Source organism: Pteropus vampyrus, unplaced genomic scaffold, assembly GCF_000151845.1.
Source record: "Pteropus vampyrus isolate Shadow unplaced genomic scaffold, Pvam_2.0 Scaffold155, whole genome shotgun sequence".
Classification (NCBI taxonomy): domain Eukaryota; kingdom Metazoa; phylum Chordata; class Mammalia; order Chiroptera; family Pteropodidae; genus Pteropus; species Pteropus vampyrus.
The window spans coordinates 2,236,957-2,258,506 of NW_011888936.1; the positions used below are offsets into that span (position 1 = coordinate 2,236,957).

Below are 21,550 nucleotides of genomic sequence, written 5' to 3' on the forward strand. Positions count from 1 at the left end.
GATTTTTTTTTCAGTGACTAGAAATTTGGTCCATACTGCATTCGAATCAGCATATTTTTGACTAATGTAACAAGAGACTTTCCATCAAATTTTAACTTAATCGATGAAATAAAAGACTTTCTACCAGGTTTTATTGGTTAATTATAATACGAAATATAAGAAAAAACAGAGTCTCTCAAAAGAAAGAGCAATTAATATCTACCTACATGATATCTGACTACATTATTGGGTATTTCAAGTATTCTAGTAGATTTCATAAATGATTCTTAATTTTAAAAAATTTAGGTGTCTTGGTATTCATGTTAAGCTCTGAATTTATATAGTTAGAAAATGTACTCACCAATATAACTACATAAAATATTGGTAGGCCATATACTTTAAAATGCCTTGAGAATTATGAAAGCCCCCAAAATTTAAGTCATAGAGTATATATTTATTTTTGTAACAAAACAGATAAACCAAAACCGATATACTATTGTTTGTACTTTTATACATTTGATTATGCTGAAATCTGTTAATTTAACATTCAGTTAAAATAAATTTTAAATTAGTTATTTTAAAAATGCCAAGCACATGATTCAGATAAACTTTTTGTTCACCAGAAAAAGAACTTCAAGAGTAAATAATGACACAGCAAATCCATCCAAAACACTAGGTCTTCATCTTTTGTTTCTTAGACCACTCAGGTGCTTCTTTTTTGGTCTGTTAAAAAAAAAGAAAAAAGAATAAAAAGAAAATCAAGTAAAATGCTTACTAAGAGGACAAGAGAGGCGATTCAGAGAACTAAGTACCAATACATATTGGGGCTTTTTATGTAAGATTACAGTAAATAATTGCTTTTCTTAATTCAGAAGAATAGTTAAGGGCAAAGGTTTTGTCTTTTGTCAGAATAAATCTCCCACCTGGTATGTCTGGAGAAAAACACACATCTGTGTTTTCTGGCTCAAAGCCTATATTTAACATATTCTACAGAGGTGAGTGTTGTATGAATTGTTTGTATTTTCAAAGAGAATTAAAAAAAAACAAGATATAGCTTCTTTTTTTTTTTTTGTCAGTCTTATCTATCTATACACGGATATTCATTCACTCAATAGATATTTATTGAAGAATTACGAGATCCAAATCATTGTGCTTTGGGTCTTCTGAATTGCTCAGTATTTACCAGAGCACTTTTGGGGTTTATTGCTAAATCACTTAAGTCTAAAAAGAACTTGGCTGTATACAGTAACAAAAAAGCCAAGGAGGTAGACTTACAGAATAAAGCACTTAGAGCTCCTTTCCAAAGCATCTTATATTATGTATTATAATAAATTAAATATGCAGTTTACTGCTTTCCCACTTATATCTGTTTAAAACTATGAAAGACCACATTCCTAAATATACACACATATATGCTGTAGTCATATATATCTTATAATTTTGCCTTTTTAAAATAGTTTTATGTGCCATAGCTGATACACTAAAATGGTGGAAGTGACATCAACGGTCAGCTCTTCTTGGCCTTACCCACGCCCTCGACCAGCTTCAGTTACCGCTAAATAAGCCAGTGGACTCCCTTCCCCCCACTTTCTCCTCCATCCCCATCTATACATCCCGCCTCTAATTCGAGTTACAAATACTTTCATATGGTCCCCACAGGCAACAAAAATTCAGTATGTCCAAATGGACTCCCCTAATTGTCCATATTCTCTGTCTTGTCAAATGGTATCATACTTTGCTCAGTCATCTCAACCAGAAATGTTTGCTTTCTCTTCATTTTAAGAGTTCTTCTTTTCACTTGCTACATCCATTTTAAACAGTCCCTGCCTTTTACTGAAATATCCTTTTAACTCCTCATTCTGTTCCTATCTTGATCCTATCAGCTTACCTTGGGTTCTTATAATTTCTGGCTTGGTTCCTACAAGAGCTTCCTAACCCTGATTTGGAGCTCTTCTCTATTCTGTTCAATTCAAAGTCCACACACAATCTTTCCAAGCTTATCTTTCTAAAATGCAAATCTGCATTAAAACACTTCAGAAGTTTTTCTTTAAAAGAAAGTCCAGAGTCCTTAGTATTAAAGGTGAAAGAAGCTTCCATGGTAGGGAAAGGCCAGGTACTGTCTACCAAGAGAATTCAAAGGTGGCTGAGGCTAATCCAGTCCAAAAGATACCAAAGTACAAATTAGAATGCTCATTTATTAACTGGTGATGAGAAATGCAATTGTCATTTAGCCAGGAATGCCTGTTAGTTTTGCCAGTCTCTCTCTTTTTTTAAACAGTCACAGACCATGAGGAAAAGTCAGAGTAACACTTGGGAATGGCTTGGTTCCTTATAATAAAATCAAGAGTTTTGGGTGACTGGAAAAGGGGAGTCATCGAAAAGTCTAAGGTTCTCACAATCACAGTCACAGAAGAACACCTGTGCTAGTGATTTTGAAACTGTAGGTCTCTTCAATTATACCTCAACGAAACTGAAAGAAAAAATAACTGTAGGTCTCAACCCATGGGTAAGGAAATCATTTTAATGGGTAAAGACCAGACTTGAGGAAAAAAATTAAGCCCATCGGAAGAGAAAGTATCAGAATATCTTGCCATAGTAGGGGTAAGTTCTGTTTTGAGAAACTGTAATCATCACTAGGTCACAATGTAAAAAATATGGTTTTCTTAACCGTGGCTCCTAGACAAACAAAAATCTAAAAGCAACTTCTATAGACCAAGCTATAAATCTTCAAGCTTATAGCAAAAGGTCTAGAATTTGTACATCTTCATTTTCTCAAATGACTGACACTAAAAGCTTTATTACTACTATGTGTGTATGGGAAGAAGTTAAATTGAACTTTTGATATTAAAAAGGAATCTTAAGACTCAAAAAGGTCAGTATAAAAATTTCAATGGCAGACAGTTCCTAATTCCTTTTACTGGTATTTAGTCCGTTGTAGACACCACACCTCTCCCCCGCCCCCATACATTCTTTCTTCAGATATATTGATGAAGAAGATTTGCCACAGTCAAGTACCTCTGTCCTAGGGATTAACTGCTGTTCCACTTTTATTAAATTGACTTTTTGGACCTTTGATCATAACCATTTTAAGTTAATTTGACAGCTTGCTCCTATAGGGCTTATGGCTGTTCCTCGTTCCCAGGTTTTGTGGGGGCACTGCACTTTCGTTGTCATGTTCTCACTACTTTAACTTAGAAGACAGAGACCCTTAGGATCTGGCTCACACTCAGCTCTCTGATCCTATCTCTTGACACTCTCTTATGTAAACGAAATTATTTGTAGTTGAGTACTTTATTGAACACCTACTATGTGCCAGGCCCTTCTGTTAGGCTATGGGGATAGAAAAATGAATTAAGGCCCTGTGACAGAGCCTGCCGACTGCATAGCTTACATCTCTTCCCCTTCTTAATAAGAGAACTCTGATTTTATTAGGAGAGTAATGGGCTCATTTGGGTAAAAACTACAATAATCAACCTCCCTTGCTACTAGGAGTGGCCATTTGACTAGGTTCTGGCCAGTGGGGCATAAGCAGGTGCTGGGTAGCACTTATGGGAAAAGTCCTTTAGGAAGGGAGATATTTTTTTCCCCATTTTTCTTGTTTCCTGCTTAGAATGCAGATGTGATGGCTGAGGCAATACTGTGATTCTGAGGACAGAAGCCACATACTAAGGGTGGCTGAAGAGAAAGGCAGAAGTAACTTAGGTCCTCGCTGACTTCAAAGGGCTGCATACTAGTCTTGAAATGCTTATATTCAGGCCTTTATCTGAGAGACTGAACCATTTGCTCTGGCTGCTGAATTAGCAGTAGAACACAATTCCTAGACACTGACACTCATCCTTAAATACATTAAGTGTTTATTTTGTTTCATGTTGTATCTTTAGCACATAGGAAAGTGTCTGGCCTGTAGTAGGTACCCAATGCCAGGTTTCCTTTGATTTTTGTGGCTTGACCACAGTATAGAGAACAAGTTCTGGAATGAAATAGGCTCCATCCACTCATTTGTAAACTTGGGAAACTTGATGACTTCTCAGATATCTCCTATGTAATAAGGAGAGAATAAAAAATAACTCTGCTGGATATTCTGGGTACCCTCAAATCTACTCTTCATCCCTTCCCACTCTGCTCTGTGCCCCAGGGAAACTGTCAGCAGCATCTTCTGGTTTCTGATTAGGTTTAGTTATTGGGATGCACAGCGGGCTTTTAGGTAGGAGAAAAAAATTGGGATATTTACTCCCCAGCTCTGTCTTTGCCTGGCCATGGTGTGGTAGTAGCTAAATTCTTCTACGGAAGATCAGTTTCCATAAGAAAGCTCCAATCCCTCTCCTGGCCTTTGAGACCATGGAGTGATTATAGCTCTGCACAGTCACTAGTCCTGAAATGTTCATCATCACTTGGTTTCCATTTTCTTGCAAACGGTCCCTTCAGAACAAGACATCTGTTTGGTGAAAGGACCTTGACTGATATAGTAACCTACATCAGAGGGTGTTGAGAGAATGAAATGAAAGAGTGAATGTAAAAGCCCTTAGCCCTTAATGAATGCTAACTATGAATAGTATTTCCTGCTTGATGTTCTCTGCCTGAAGAACTCACTCCTATTTCTTTTTCCAGACTCAGCTCAAAAGTCACCTCCCCTAAGAAGCCTGCTCTGATACTTCAAGGCTTCTTTAGTGTTCCTTTCAAGAACTTAAAGCCTTTGATACTTAACTTATTAAAAAATTATTACAACTGTTTACTTGAATCAGTCACTCAATAAACTGCATTCCTTGAAGTCATAAAATAATGTTCAATAAATGTTGGTTAAATGAATAAATTTATTTCTCTTGCCATTTTTAATCTTAATGTTTTATATATTAATGAGAGTATTGACTGCTGATTCCTGTATCATCTACAATTCTGACACTGGATACAATTTGATATTAGGTTTTTGAATATTCAATATTTTTTAGCCTAAACTTATGTTTTTAAACATGTGATATTTTATAACTTTTTCTGATTATGATTCCAAAAAAACTTCAATGACTATATTTTAAAATAATTTTCTGTGGTATTCACAGTTTATCATAACTAATACTTGGAAGCACTTAATTTTCAAATCTTGTCCTACGGAATCTCATTTTTTCCCATATCTCCAAGAGGCAAATATGCATAGCATCCCTAGAGCTGCCGCTTCTTTCTTCTCCACCTCCACCTTCATAACCTTTGAAATTTGTCTGAATTAGTATGAAAGTCTGTTGCCACTTTCCTTCCATTCCTCTAATTCATCTTTGCTGCCGTCCGGGTCTCAGAACACAGATGTGACCCTTACATTATTCTGTACTTGCCTCTTATTTAGTACTAACCATACTGTATTGTATGATACACAGCTTCCATTAGACTCTGGGGCACTTAAGGGCACTCTGTGCTTGGAATAAGGCTTAAATAAATGACTATCTTCAAAAGAACGTGCCAGAGACTCAAAAGACAATTAATTCCATAAAAGGAATTCCAAAATGTTTTGAGATACAACATAAAAGAACCTTGAGGACATTATGCTAAGTGAAACAAGCCAGTCACACACACACAAAAATCAAATGCTGTATGCCTTCACCTATATGAGGTATACCTAAAGTAGTTAAGTTCATAGAAATGTAGAATGGTGGGTTACCAGAAACTGGGGTGGGGGGAGCTGCTGCCAAAGGGGTACAGAGTCCAGTTTTGCCAGATGAAAAAGTTCTGAAGATCTGTCTCACAAGAATATGAATATACATAACACTATTAAATTGTACACTTAAAAATGAGTATGATGGTAAATTTTATGGCATTTTTAATCACAATGAAGGAGAAACAAAACCAGGAGCATTTAAAAAAATGTTTTGAGAAATGGTAGCAATACTGAAAAAGTGTATTGTTTCCAATGTTAGCTACTTGGATTGCTCTGTTAAAAAGTTACATTACTTTATTATATATTTTGTATTCTATCTTAAATAGGAAAAAGGAAGTAGTAAGACATAATTTCATATTCACTAGCAAAGCAAGTTTCTATCAGAATCTATTTTTACCTGGGTCTAGCAACATTTAAAATTTCCTCAAGATAATAAGATCTAGCAAAAGCCAGCTGCTGCTCGACAATCTTGAGCATGTGCTCTTCCTTCAGGTTTTCTACTTAAGTGTCATCTTAAATAGGTCATCCCTGTTACTCCTCACCCCCGTCTCTGTTTTGTCTTTCTCCATAGCATTTGTCATGTTCTCACTTCCTACCTACAAAAAACAATTTGTTTTTTGGTTTGTTTGTTGGTGTGTAGTCTACATTCATCCAAGAATGTAAACTTCATGGAGGTAGAAATTTTTATGTCCTTTCTGCCTAGAACAATGCTTGACATAGGTGCTCGATAAACATTTTTTGAATCAATGAATGAATATTGTTTTGGTTGCTATGACAGAAGCCTGTCAGTATTATTTAAGTCTGGACACAAGGTTTCACAAGAGTCTATATTCAAGAGTTTCTCTTAGGTAATATGAAAGAAAATGTCATTATAGTAATATGGCTCCAACCAATCAGACAACATCACCTTTTATAAGCATAGTGGAAAGTATTTATGGTTCTAAACAACACTGCAATTACTGACAGGAAGTGACAACAATCAATAAGACATAGAAATAACATATCCTGCTCTATAAATCCGAATTTACTGATATGTTCAATCTTTCCATTGGTAAACCTCTGCCCTCGGTCACATTACTGTCTGAAATTCCAGTTATCTGTTAGTTACATTAGGGCAGACTATGTCACAGTGATTTCTCATTTACATCAGTATCTAATCAGGACCAAAATTCAAACAAATTCCAATGTAGATAGATAACAGTGACTCTGGAAAGTTGAATTCTGATTCTCATGAGATGTATACTCTTCATTCCTAGATGATTTACAGTAAGGTAATATCTGTAGGTGACAGCCCTAAATTACAGATACTGTTGTTTTCTAGGCCTTTACCACTCCTGATTAGTATTGAGCAAGACACATAAGCTAGATCACAGATTGGCAAATTATGGTCCCTGGGCTGTTTTTATATAGATTATCCTCTAAGAATGGATTTGACATTTTTAAAGAAAGATAAAAACAAACAGAATATGCAACAGACACTGTATATGGCTCACAAGCTTGAAATATTTACTGTCTTGCTCTCTGAAGAAAAATTTGCTGACTCCTGATAGATGACTGTTAAATAAAGTGGGCACAATAAAACAAATCAGATACACAATTAACTGCTTTTTATTTTGTCAATTCCACTTTTACTTATTTAAACAGAATTGTTTCTTTTATATTACTACCTTAATAAGGTTATTTACCCTTCATACTCATAAAATGGTGTTTTATGCAACAAATTTTCTTATGCCTTTTCAGTTATTAACAGTTAACCTTTTAACTGAGGAAGGCCCTTATTTTCTGACTACTTCATATTTCCGATTATTTTTTTTTCAATTTGATGACATTCTTTGATTATTTTTTTAAGGCTCTTATAAACTCCATTATATGAACCCATATGCACATTATGAGATGTAAATTACTTAAAAATAACCTTTTACATTGGAAACACTGCTTACATTTTTATGTACTGCAATGGCCATCCCACCCCGAACAAGCCCAATCCTGTATGATCTCAGAAGCTAAGCAGGGTTGGGCCTGGTTAGTACTTGGATGGGAGTCCACCTAGGAAGACCAGGTGCTACAGACGTAAAAAATAAAATACAAAAAAAATAAAAGATAAAGGATTGTAAGCTGATTGTAAGGTCCTTGCAAACTGTGAGGTTGACCAAGGGTTGCCTCGCTTAAAAAAAATTTTTTACTAAAATTTTTATGTGCCGATTTAGGTTAATTATATTTGTAGTTTTATAAAGAAATAGTACAAGTGAATGAAAACCTAGGTTAGTAGAGTGTTAACAGGCTCCAAAGTAAACTGTTTTTAGGAAAGAGCTCAGAGGGCTGTGGAAGAAACAAAGGACAGGATTGATTAGAAACCTACCAGGAGTAATTGATCATGTTACAATGTGATATTGGAGACAAATAACTAATAAGACAGGTACCCTTGTGTCATCCAGAATTAGCCAACTAAAACATTAACACATAACTTGGGGGTTATAACATACTGAGAAAGCATGTAAAAATGAAAAAGAATGATGACTGATAGTAAGCCTGGTGGATTATTCCTGGATTCTAGAAAAAGAGCTAGAAATTAAAAATCTCTTAGTTTTCAACTCCTGTCACTTTTCTACAGAAAGACTATGTTTAGTAGATATAATTACTTTGTTCTGATGAGTCCTCGGAGGCAGGGCCCAACTGAAGTGAGTCTAGCTGACCCGGCCTTCCCACCAGCTAAACAGGCATGGCGCACGTCATCCAACCCTCACTGCCTTACTCCCATGCTCATTAAGAAATTCTTCTTTCCAATTTAGCTTACCAGATCAATTACATGAGGAAGAGGTTTCAACTGTATTTCTGACACTAGAAATTGAAAAATTACTTTTTAAAATGTAAATGTACATAGCTAGATATCTTGAGGTCTGAGCATGCTTTGGTGAGATAAATCTAGATTCAACTTTAAAAAGTGAGACCAGCGCTTCCAAACAAATGTGACAAGAAAGCGTTGTAGGTATGATGAGCTACTGATCCCCTCAACTCCCAGAGATGGCTGGAGCCCCGTCAATCTACCAGCAAAGTTCATTTGCCCTGGTGCGCCATATAAATATACTTTTCTAGGTGTGTCATGATGTGAAAAATGGTGGGAGGTGCAGAGTTAGGACATGATCCTGTGGTAATGCTACCCCAGTGTGGCATTCTGTGTCATTTGCCTGAATACATCCAATTGTATTCATTATATTATATATTACAGATAACTACTAAATCCATTTTTGATGAAATTATAAACTTTTCCTTATGAGTAATGAGAAAAACTGTTTTTATAACCCATTTACTTAAAAAAATTTTAAAAAATTATGGTAATATACTCATAACATAAAATTTACCATCTTAACCATTTTAAGAGTCCAGTCCAGTGACATTAGCACATTCGCACTATGCTACCATCACTACCATCCAACCGCAGAACTCTTTTCACCTCGCATAACTGAAACTCTGTACCCATTAAACGATAACTCCCCATTCCCCCTAGTCCCTGGAGACCATCATTCTGCTTTCTGCCTCTATGAATTTGACTATCCTACGTATATCCTACCTACTGTATTCCTCTTTTTCTAAGTGAAAGTGTTAGTGAATGGTGAAATGGCTGAAGTTAGGCAAAAGAGTGTAGTAAAAAGAGAAAAAAAGCCCAGATATAGAAAATACATATTATCCTATCTATTCATGAATAATGAAAAGGAGCAAAAATCAGAAAATATTTTGTGAGCATTATACTTTCTCAGCCTTTGGAATTTCTTACTCTTTAACCCTCATTGTCACCTGTCAAACTCCTAGATATTCCTCAAGGTCAACCTCAAATACTTTCTTGTTCCAGAAGCCATTCAGTATCACAGCATCTATCTTTCTTTGAATTTCCATAGTAGTTTGTATTTCCTTTAAAGAACTCCACTTGATCTCATCTTATACCACTGTTATTTATTTATCCTTGATCCTGGAGGAGAAGCATCTTTAAAGCTGACTCTGTATCTTAATGAGCAGATATTCTATAATGTTTAGCACAGGTTCTTGCATATAGTCAATATATACTTATCGAACTGAATTTTTATCTTTAGCAAATATTTATTGACTATCTGCTTTGTTCATGTGCTCTGCAAGACAAAGGAAATATGGCTTCTGTCCTTCAAGCACTGACATTCTATGGTTTAAACTAGTCTCTGTTGGTGCACTAAATGCCTAAAAAACAACTTGGCTAAATCTGTAATTTCAATGGCCAGAGCTTTTCCATAAAATGCACCTTTTGGGGTTGCCTTCATATATAAATATGACATGAGTACTGCAAAAGTCATATGACTATAAAAGTATGTAAGGAAAAATGTCTCACGCTCTTATTCCTCCTCCTTTATTATCATAGTTCTACTTCCACTCCATTGTCCAGTTAACAGTAGTTTTGTGCTTTCTTCATATTTTTAATGCATATATAAACATGTGTCCATCTATCCACCCATTATTAAATTTAATATGAAGGAAAATACTAACAGCAAATAATTCAGCCAAAGGATTTGGAGGTAAATTAGCAATGTTTCCATTTTAGCTATAAAACCATAAGATTATGAAATGATTATATGTTATTTTCAAACATTTGCATTATAAATTCCTAATTAGCAAGATCAGAGAAGATTTAAGGAAAATACTGTTATGGAAAATTGAAAAGATTCAAAATAATAACTAAAAATTATGATGCCATAAGAGAATCATAGCATGTTAGTAAAAAAGAAGTCTGGACTTCATATCATATAAATTACTTAATTTTACAGAGAAGAACCAGCACTGAGCACTTAAATGGCTTGTCCCAGGTGACCCAGTCAGTTCACATGTCTAATTCTGCATTATTAGCACATAGTCTTCACTTGACTGGTTTACAGTATTATCTCTCGGTTTTCATTAGGACATAGCTGAACTCATGCCTCTGAAAAATCTTCTCTTATGCAAGGTATAGTTTATTGTAGGAGAAAATATAGATATGCATAAAGAAGGGCATAAAACCTATCCAATTAATACTTTATATTTTGAATCTTCATATTTTTATTCTCACTGCATAATATCTTGAGGTACTGGAGAAATCTTACTATTACTTATGTACTGGTTACAATCAGGATTTTAGGATATCAGAATCAGGTTACCAAGCTAAGAAATGTTCGATGTCGGGGTAAGAAAGAACAGTTCATTGCTTGGAACAGAGAAAGGTCAGAAAAGCAGATCAGAAAGTGTGATAGGCTTTAAGTCTTTGGCTGTTGTCTTGTGGTTTCCATCTGACTTTATGTTTCCCATTAACATCTATATATTCTGTCTGCGCTCTTCCTGCAGATTATAATAGACATATCATAGTGTTTGCCATAAGTTCAGCCCACTTTCAGAGGAAAACTTACTCAAGGTCCTTCCGAATAAATAGCCCTAGGCAGCTTCATTTGGTAACATGTGACCCCTGCTTGCTAATAAGGGCAGCCATTCAGCAGGCTGGCTAATAACCTTCATAAGTCTTGCCATAAAGGGGTATCACCCAACAAGGATGAGCTATACCAATTACATTCTTGCTCGTGGGGAACACAATAAGAACTAGATTATAAGAGATGTGGGAAGAATGCAGAGAAACATGTCTCAAGACAAGGGGCCGTGAGCAAGTTGATGAGGAAGTGGAAACTATGAGTAAGCAGAAACTAGGAGAGAAACAAAGAGGAGGTGATATACCACTACAGGAAAAAAATCCATGGACTCTGCTGCAGAAATCCATATAGTGGCCTTGTCCCCAGGCTGGTCAATCTAGGCTTCCTGTTTTCTCCATCCTGTCAGCTTAGTCTCCATTACTGCCACATAGATCCTTACGACAATTATCCCTTTCTTATTTCATCTAGATTGTAACATTGTCATTTTTTTAAAAGGTTGAACTGTGTAATCTCACTGATCTTAAGTAGCATTATCTGAATGTATAATGAAATAGTTTAGATCTGAAGCTCCCATATGTGACCGATTATTACAATCATCTAGGGAGTTTTCAAAAAATTAAGATTCTGGGGACTCACTGAATCAGAATATGGCAGAGAAAATCTTTCTGGTTTTGAGTGTGTCTATGTTCAGATGGTAAAAATCATGTTTCTTCTAAGAAATTAAAACATGGATGAGAAACCATGTTAAAGTACAGTGAAATATTTAATGTCACTCCTATTTTGATTTTGTTGTCTTTTTATTGTGATTATATTTGTTAAAACATTTTCAAATTTTTCTAATTTCCTGTTCTTTAACTACTTTCTGTGTACACACATTTTTACCTAAAAAAGCAATTCATTTAATGTTAATTGGTTTTATACTTTATGAGAAAACTTTTAGAATATACTACTTTACAAATAAAAGAGGGCAGGTGATATTTTGCATCCCTTTTATTTCTATAAAACTAAAAATTTATATAAAATGTCTTTCTGATTGCCCTATAATTAGTCCTGGGAGACTGGAGGAGGTAAATGCTAGATTAAGGCTAATTTCTAGGCAAAGTCCATTATGTTAACTAAAAATATAAAACCCAACTATCAGCTGTAAAGATAGGTTTTATGTATATACATTCAGAAAACAGATTAATACAGATATTTCCAGGCCCTTCCATTAAACTATTAAAATTTGTTTAAAACCAATATGAATGAGAGGAAAGAAATTCAAGTAAACCATTTAGTGAAAATCAGAGAGATTAAAGTTCTTAGGCTTTTTTTTTTGTACTTACAAAGAGTGTTGGTTTGGGTATAAATATATTGTCTTCACGTTCTGTAGGCACATTCAAAGTCTTTGATTTCTGATTTTCTGTCACATTTTTTGATTCCGTTTTAGTAAGAAGTAATGTGTCCTCAGAACGTTTATTGCGCATATTAGTGACAATCTGTTTCATTGCTGCCAATTCCTGTTATTATATGAAAATAGAAGAAAACAGCAAGTATGATTTTAGTAAGTAGACTAATACTGATTGATGTTAAAGCATGTATTTTTATTCTCAAAGTAGAAGAAACATTTGAAGCAATATAAGAGATGAGGAAAGTTGTGAAAATAACATATTAATGAACAATTATGACATATGAATCTCACAGTCACTAATAGTTTTAGTATGATAAATGATACATATATCATTCTATAGTCTAATGGTTCCTCAAATTTTCTGCACATTGGAATCACCTGTGGAGCTTCTAAAACTACTGGTGCCTGTGTCCCACCCCCAGAGATTGTGAGATAACTGTGCTGAGGTGTGGCCTTGGCTTTAGAAATTTTAAAAGATCTCCAGGTGATTTTAAGGGAGAGATAAATCTAGGAACCACTGGCATAGTTACTTTCCACTATAATATTTCTACACGTTTGTCAAGTCGATTATTTAGGCATTTAACTTTTTCTTTTCTACCTCGTAACCTACCCATTTCCTTTTGAAATCTTATATGAAGATGGCAGGGGAAAAAAAAAGTCCAAAAGTTTTTTTTTGGTTACTAACCATCAATTCAAACAGTAAGTTTAATACAGCTTCGGGATTTCTTTAACCGTGTTATTCCCTATTCTTTTACAAATGAAAACAAGACTTAGCTTTATCCAGTTTCTGTCTGAACTAAGAATTATTATGCTGAACTTCTTGAAGAACTCAGATAAAATTTTTCACTCATTCTTTTCTCCAAGTCTATTTTGTCTTATTTTTTCCCATAGTCAAACCAGTACAACCTATCGCTATTTAGTGGATATTTTTGATTAATCACTAAATTAATTTAATCACACACAAGCACATGGAGAGAGGACAAACTAAGTTCTCCTTCACTTTATTATCTGTACAACAGTGGTAGGCTGTGTTAGAAGTATTTTTTTCCTATTATTTTATTTCATCTTCATGCCAAGACACAAACTTATGGTGAGAGAAAGATGTTCTGCTTCCTTCTACTAATCTGTTTATAGACATCAGCTCTGTGTCAGAGCAAGTTCCTACAGGCCTTTTTTTTTTTTTTTTCTGGCTGTCATTAATTCTATTTAGAACCATCTAGCTTGAGTGGGTATTTTAAAACAGAGCTGTTGAGTTTAAGCCACAGAGCTTAATAAATCTTAGGGCCAGGAGAGGAGCTAGAAGAAATGGTACTAGAATCCTCTTTCTCCCTCCTGCAGTACTGGGGCTGGGGAGGCCAATGCAAATGAGAATGGCTATGCCTCAGATACTTGCCAATCTGATATATTATTATTTGAGCCTTTTAAGGCTCTATTTTTCCCTTCAAGATTATGTTATTTCATTTATATGCTCCCCTACAGTGAAATCTACAATCGCTGACTTAATGTTAAACATGTCTGGTGTTATGGTAGCTTTCAGTTCCTATTCTACTTACTACAATAAGTAGAAGGGAAAGGGCAGATGACAGTCTCTCAGTGTATCAAAAGAAAATTTTCTACCTGAAGGAATCTCTCCTTATGAGTAATAACTTTTATACCTTGGTATGAGGAGAAAAAAATAATAAGAAAAAATATTTCTTTTCTGTAGATATGTAAGGTAAAGGGGATCATACTTGCTTGGGGAAGGGGACTGGGGGACAACAAGGATGAGAAAGGAGAAAAGGAAGGAGTTGTAGGTGTACTAGGCAGAGGGCTTTGGCCGCTAAGTGCCCTCGTGGAGGCCATAATTTTGTTTCTTTTCGGTTTCCCTCTGCTACTGGTATAGGAGCAGTTACAGGAAACAGATCATCCCTGATGCTGGTTAGGAGGCAGAAGGGAAATTCACGGGGCTTTGCTTTATCCAACACCCTCAACTTAGGGTGTTGTCAAAGTACTGCTTTTATTCACTGACGGTATTAAATAATGTTACTACGGTTTTGGAAATCTAGGTAAGGAACACTTTAAAAGCAACGGAATTCATAAAATTCTTATTAGGATAATAAAGCTACAATGGATATAAATAAGATGCAGAACAATTTTCTTCAGTTTTATTGTCTGATCATTAGATGATCCCTTTCATATCAATGGTAAAGTTGAGTAAAGAAAATTCTACTTTAACATCAAATAGTATTCAAGATACCATTATATATTGAACACACGGAAAGCCAAGCACATGTAGTGGGAATATTTTAATATTAGGTTAGAAGTCAGATACATCTATTCCTATTAGTAATTGTGTAAATTTAGGCTTAATCTATTCTGGTTCAATGACCTTTAGTTTCCTAATTAATAAAATATATATTTGTGCTACCTCTTAGGATTTTTGCCAGTCTGAGAAGTGTTTGGGTATGTTTATTCTGCATTTCTTCTACTGTGGGATTGAGAAGCTTTTCATATCAATAAGGGTAGTTCCTTTTCTGTTACTATCTTGGACCTATTTTTCCTACAGGGTGATTGGTCATTTTCTTATACATTTCAAGGAGCTCTTCATATGTTAGAGATATTAGCCCTTTGTAAAATGAATGACAAGTTATTTTTCCCATTAATTTTTGTTTGACTCTGTTCACACTTTTTTTTTTTTTTTTTTGCTTTGTACTTTCTGATTCTGATGCAGCTGAATAGGTCAATCTTTAATTTTATGGGGTTCTCTCCGTGGTTCCTTCTTCCATTTTCCTCAAGTTACTTTTATGGTTTCTTTTTCTTTTCTTTTTCAAACATTTAGATCTTTCATCTGTTTGAAGTTTATCCTGGCTTATGGTAATAGGTGTGAATTCGACATCTTTTTTCCCCATGGCTATTATGTAATAACAACATTATGTACCACAGAGATAATTTTTTCCTCACCAATTTGAGATGCTATCTTCATCATATACTAAACTTCCATAAGTGTATGATTTATTTTTAGATTAAACTCTATTCCAATGGTCTATTTATTCATGTACCTATGTCATACTGTTTTAATGTTTAATAACTGAGGTATTTTTTGGGCTATATTCTTAGGGATAGGGGCGGGATTTTGCTGTGTGTGTGTGTATGTATGTATATATATACATACACATACACATACGTAGGAAGACCTTTTATAATGTTGAGTCTTCCTAACCATGAAGATACTTTAATATATCTCTCACCTCCATTTTTAGCATAAATTTTCCTGCTCTAATTGCCCTAATGAAATGGTTCTGATTCACAAGATCCCAATTCAAAAAGTGACAAAACAAACAAAAATAAATAAACCACCATAACATACAAGAACTAGAAAACATATTTACCACTACTAAACAGAATCCTCTGGTAAGATGAAGTCATCTTGAAATCTGGTTCGTTCCTAACCTGGTTTAGTTCTTACCATGTTCTTGTCTGGCTCCTGATTGCTGGTTCCATCTCCTATTTAAGATTCTGTTCCTATTATTTGGACTTGACTTTTACATTTCACTTTCCTAGCTTTTCATTCTGCTGTCCTCTGCTCTGTAACTGTCCTTTTCTGATTGGTCAGTACGATTATTTGTAGTATTGTCTAATGATTTATAAATATTGTTCACTGCAGAGCAGAGAGAGTGATTAGATTCACAGAAAAGGAACCGCTAATGTTCAAAGGACGGTGTTTCAAATACCAAGTTCAACTGGATTCTTTTTCTTACATTGCACCTATTGCTCAAAATCATGCCACTTACTGCGATTTCTATTTTAATCCCGACTTTCTTACAGAATTATTCCTTTTTCTTCTTTGAGTCCTGCCTTTTTTTCCTTGGTTGATAGAAACAATATATACCTCTTAAAAAATATTACCTAAGATTACCTAGCTTCCTTATCATGTTTGCTAGAATCAATTTTGTGCTGACTGTTTTTAAGAATGATGTACACTTGTTATTCTGAAATTCTTTTCTATTCCACATCTTGACAAGTTTTATTACTTCTTAAATCTCTCTCTCTCTGTTTTGATGGCATACAATCTAGTAAGTTTCTTAGGGGGGTATTGCGGTAGAACGTATGTGCTTTCCTTCAGAATTTTGATGGTATTATCTCTGTCTTCTAAAGTTAAATTTCTGAAGACTATTACGCCAAGCTGATTATTTGTACATATTTTCTTTCTCACTGGAATCTTCTATGTTGTTTAGCTGTACCCTATTAATTTCATCTTTTAACCTTTTTCTGAGTTTCAGGAGAGTGCGTTACTTTTCCTCACATCCCTCTACTGGCATTTTTACTGATAATAACTTCATGATTTTGATTTTAACAATTTCTAAACTATCACAATTTTTTCGTCAACTGTTTCTATTTTATAAAAAGACTATTTTCTCAAACCTTTCTGAAGAAACTAATTACAATACTTAATAAGAACTATTAATTTTCTTCCAGTTTCTGATGGTCTTTGGTTATGTGTTCCAACTTATGAACAAAGAGCAGATTAAATGTTTTCTTTCTGTTGTTATGGGCCATTCATAACAACAGAATGAGAGAGTGGAGTACAATATCTGTACCGGTGGACGAGAAAATCTGTCTAACAGATTTTACTCTAGGGTCCTCAGGCAGAAAGTAGGCTCTTTTCCTCAAAATGACAAAATGAGCAGTGTCTTAAGCTGGAGCCCCTTCATTTTGAACAGTTCTAGCCTATTCCTAGCAAATTTTCCATTACTTTAGAAACCATTTTAAAAAAAATATTTTTAAATTCGTTTTTTTTTTAGATTATAGAATTACTGGTTTATTTTAAAATTCAAATACTGCAAAAGTGCCATGCCCCAATCCTCTTTATCTTTTGACCACTTTTTGAGACCTTTAAATACTATTCTATAACATAGTCTAATTTATAATAATATTCATTAATTCTGATGTGACTTCATATTCATTTTCAAAAAGCTAATAGTATAAATGATATAATTCTGGTATATCAAATACATAAGAAAATTACAGTAACTTCACGAATGAATGAACCATTTATTAAAATTAATAAATGTAGAATTATGTCTGATCATATAATTAAGACTTAGGATAAAACCAAACCAAACAATAATAACCACATTGCAGTACAATAATTACTCTTGAAAATGAAAGAGTTAAGGGCAAGAACATTCTTATGAAACCTCCAGATGATGATAATGATGATGATGATTGTTATTGTACAAATAACATCTATGAAAAAGATATATTTCCCTCCTGTATCCAAAAGCACATATCTTGGCCATTTAATATAAACTATTTGTGTGGAGTGGTGGCATATCAAAACAGCTCAACTGCAGAGCAGCTGCTTAACAGTATTGCATAGTTCATGCCAATAAATTGCTGAAAGTTGTAAACTCTGCAAAGATGTTGGCAAGGGGACGCATAGATGGCATTTCTTGATGAAAATAGCTCTGACAAGTATAATGCAAACTATGTATTGCACTGGAGGGTAAATGTAAGTGCTTTTATATAAGCATAACAAAGTATCATGACTAATACGTTAGATGGTTCTGTGCATCATTTCTACTTGAGGGTAAAAACTAACCTTATTTAAAACAATACATACAGTATTTAAACTTCATCTAAAAGGGTATGTATGTATATATTTATTTTTTAGGCGAGGCAACCCTTGGTTGACCTCACAGATTGCAAGGACCTTGTCAGCTTACAATCCCTTAATGTTTTATTTTTGTTTTTTATTTTTGATGCCTACAGCACCTGGTCTTCCTAGATGGTCTCCCATGCAAGTACTAACCAGATCCGACCCTGCTTAGCTTCTGAGATCAGACGGGATCGGGTTTGTTCAGGGTAGCAAGGCCGTAGACTTAAAAGGGTATTTAAAAAACATTTTATTATGGCAATTTTCAGAGACACAAAGAACATAGCATATTGCGCCTTCAGTTTCCACTGCCCAACTTTAACAACTATCAACATTTTCGCAATGTTAATTTTTAAAAGTTTTATTGAGATATAATATGCCATATAGTCATCCATTTAAAGTGTATAAATCAATGGTTTTTAATATATTCACAGACATTACTGCAGTCAATTTTTAAACTTTATCACTTCAAAAAGAAATCCTGATTCCCCTAGCTATCAATTCTCTATTTTATCTTGCCCCCAACTTTCAGTCCTAAGCTACCACTGATATACTTTCTATCTCTATAGATTTTCCTGTTGTAGATACTTTATATGAATAGAATCATACAACACGTGGTCCTTTGTGGCTGGGTTCTTTTACTTTGCTTAATATTTTCAAGGTTCATCCACATTGTAACCTATATCAGCACTTCATTACTTTTTATAAATCTGAATAATATTCTACTATATGGCTATATCACATTTTGTTTATCTATTAAACAGCTGATGGACATTCTGCTACTGTGAATAATGCTGCTTTAAACATTCATGCACAAGTTTTTGTGGTCATGTTTTCATTTCTATTGGGTATACAACCTCAGAGTGGAATTGCTAGGTCATATGGTAACTCCATGTTTAATTATTTAAGGAACTGCCAAATTGTTTTGTCAATATTGTTTTATCTATTTCCTTACCAGTTTTTGGAAAATATTTTAAAGCGGATTTCATATCTCAGATTTCGCTTGTAAACATTTCAGAAGAGATTTTTAACGGACGAAAATTTAAAAAGTACCAAAAATTATTATCCTATCACAATAATTTAAACGAAAATGTAAATTTAATTCAAAGTCATCCATTCTATACTGAATGCTCAACAAGAATTTAAAATTATTATCAAATCAGATTTTAGCACAGTTTAATATATGGATTTTGATGAAGTTAAAATATATCTTGAGTGCCAATCACTACACTCTAAATACAAGACAAAACAGATTTTGTACAAGATTGTTAGAGAATAGCGGGAGTATCTACAACGCAAACTGCTGTTTTCACAGCCCCTCAGTTTTTTCATTGAAATACTTGCTCCCGTTTATAGGGTAAATGCATCCTAGGATCATCTCTTTGCCTCACGGGGAGAATATAGTTTTAGGTGTGGAGAGAGGAACAGAAAGGACAAGAATTAATATTCGCTGAGTATCTACCATGTGCCTGGCTATGCAGTTAAGTATTTTACATAATAACTTAATCCTCTCCTAAATACTAGGATGTAGATATTCAGTTTTGAAGATGAGGAAACTGGGTTTAGAAGGTTTTAAGAAATTTAGCCAAGTTCATCAGCTGCTAAGATGTGAAAGTAGGATTCGACTGCAGGTCTTTTTGGGTTCAGAGCTGTGATTATTTACCCAATATTGCAAATGCCTTTTGGCAAAGGCTTTGACAAACAGTTTCAAGTTTGGAAGAGATCTTAGAGTCATTTAACCTAGCTGCTATACAAAACAAAGCAAAACAACAACAATAATAACGAAACAAAGCAAACCGAAACAAAACATGTCTCCTTATGTCTATCCTCAGGTTTTAATTCCAACCTATGGAGACATGCATAATATAGCAAGTGTATTTTTGCCTCTTTCACATGCCTACTTTGAATTTCTTATCTCTAAGCCTTTTCTTCTCTAAACATCCCAAGTTCATTCATCTCTCTTATGACTGAAAAGAATTCTTTCATCATCTTGATTGATTCCTCAGATTATTTGCTAGTATTAAAAGTTTTGAGCTTAGAACAGACTAAAGAAAGAAGTCCTGGCCAGAGCAGAGCAGAATAAGGTCTATCTATTCCTTAGTCTAAAGCATTTCAGAAGACATAAACATTTTTGGAGCCATACCCTATCAATGACTGAAAGCTTAGTGAGAGCTCAAGTGTTTACATGAATGAGAGATAACTGTGCTGTCATAGCCTGGGGGATAGAACTAATCACCTGAAACATTCTTTCCTGAACTTGGATATTATCTTTAGGTCATTTTCAACAGTGATCCAGGTAGAGGAAGCTAGTATTAACATGTTCAAGTAGGCCCCTGAGTTGAAATCTACTGCCATTGTTGACTTGAACAGAAGCATGGGCGCCTTGATTCTATACTGATTAGTCTGTGCGGGTTCTTTAGCTCAGCTGATCACTGACTAGTAACTTGGACTTCTGACTGCTTTGTCTCTTGGTACTAATGTCCTCTTGGTGCCTGGCTTTCCCTTCTGTGACAGTATTCGCCTGGGTGCTGTCTAGTTTCTGGCCTTTACTATTTCAGTCTAATCTGATAAGTTTTGATGTATATTCTTGTTGACTTTCATCATCAGCTTCAGGGTCTAAACTCTATCCTCCATTTTGAACAATGATTTCTAGAGTGGGACTCACTCCACTGCCTATACTTTCTCTATGTTGCATTCCCAGCCTTTTCTTAGTGTTGGCTCCTTGATATGTGATCAGTGACTTGTAAGGTTGATATCAAAATATGCCAATATGGTACCTAACAGAATTATGACCATAATTATCTCATATCATTGTCAATGTACTCTCCTGGCCACCATACACTTCTAGAGGCTTATTTTATAATTTGGCAATTTGTTTTGTGTGTTGCCTTATGTCCTAGAATTGTTTGGTTTGTTATAAGCTGCTACTGTAGTAAGAGAGTCATAAAAACACAGGAATGACAGTAAGAGGTTGTTTACTTACTGATAAAGAACAAGAAGTATACTACTTTGTAAAAGAGAAAATTACCGAACTTCTAAAATGTAGTGGGAAAATCACACATTTCATTAAAAAAAAAAAAAAAAAAGAGAGAAAGAAAATGACAAGTCTATACAATACAAAATAGATGTGAAAATGTGATGTAAAAAAAGTTAAAAGGGCATTTAGACACAGAAAAAATATTTTTATGAGTTATATTGCTTCACACAAGATAGAGTTTTACTTGCAGGATACAACAAAGATACCTGTAATTTTAAAGATAGAAAGATTAAAGAAGTCAAGATACTTATGAAAATCAAAATAATTTGCCCTAGTTCTACTAAGTTCTATACCAGTCCACATTAACATAGAGATCTATAGATTACAATATAAAAGCAATTCAAGTGTGTTTTATGCAACTCAAAATTGAGTAGAGTCGACATTCCACAGAATGGACAACAGAGATTCAGTGGCTGCTTCTATGAAATGGGTACAAGACCATCATAGGGCTTGA

The 21,550-nt window shown here is 34.5% G+C and overlaps 1 protein-coding gene and 1 pseudogene across 4 annotated transcripts in view; both read right to left on the minus strand.

Moving 5' to 3' along the window:
• Nucleotides 1–412: 412 nt before the first annotated feature.
• Nucleotides 413–21,550, minus strand: part of PIBF1 (progesterone immunomodulatory binding factor 1) — a 152,077-nt gene continuing 130,939 nt past the window's right edge. For 3 of the 4 annotated variants that reach the window (XM_011369783.2, XM_011369782.2, XM_011369781.2), the window contains 2 exons: nt 12,360–12,533; nt 413–702 (listed from right to left, as the gene is read on the minus strand). In XM_011369783.2, the coding sequence (XP_011368085.1) occupies nt 652–702; nt 12,360–12,533 (225 nt within the window). In that variant the 3' untranslated portion in view covers nt 413–651. Of the gene's footprint in view, nt 703–12,359; nt 12,534–21,550 lie in introns of those variants that run through there. The other variant, XR_002782643.1, reaches the window with a different exon arrangement.
• Nucleotides 18,167–18,285, minus strand: LOC111745446 (annotated as a pseudogene).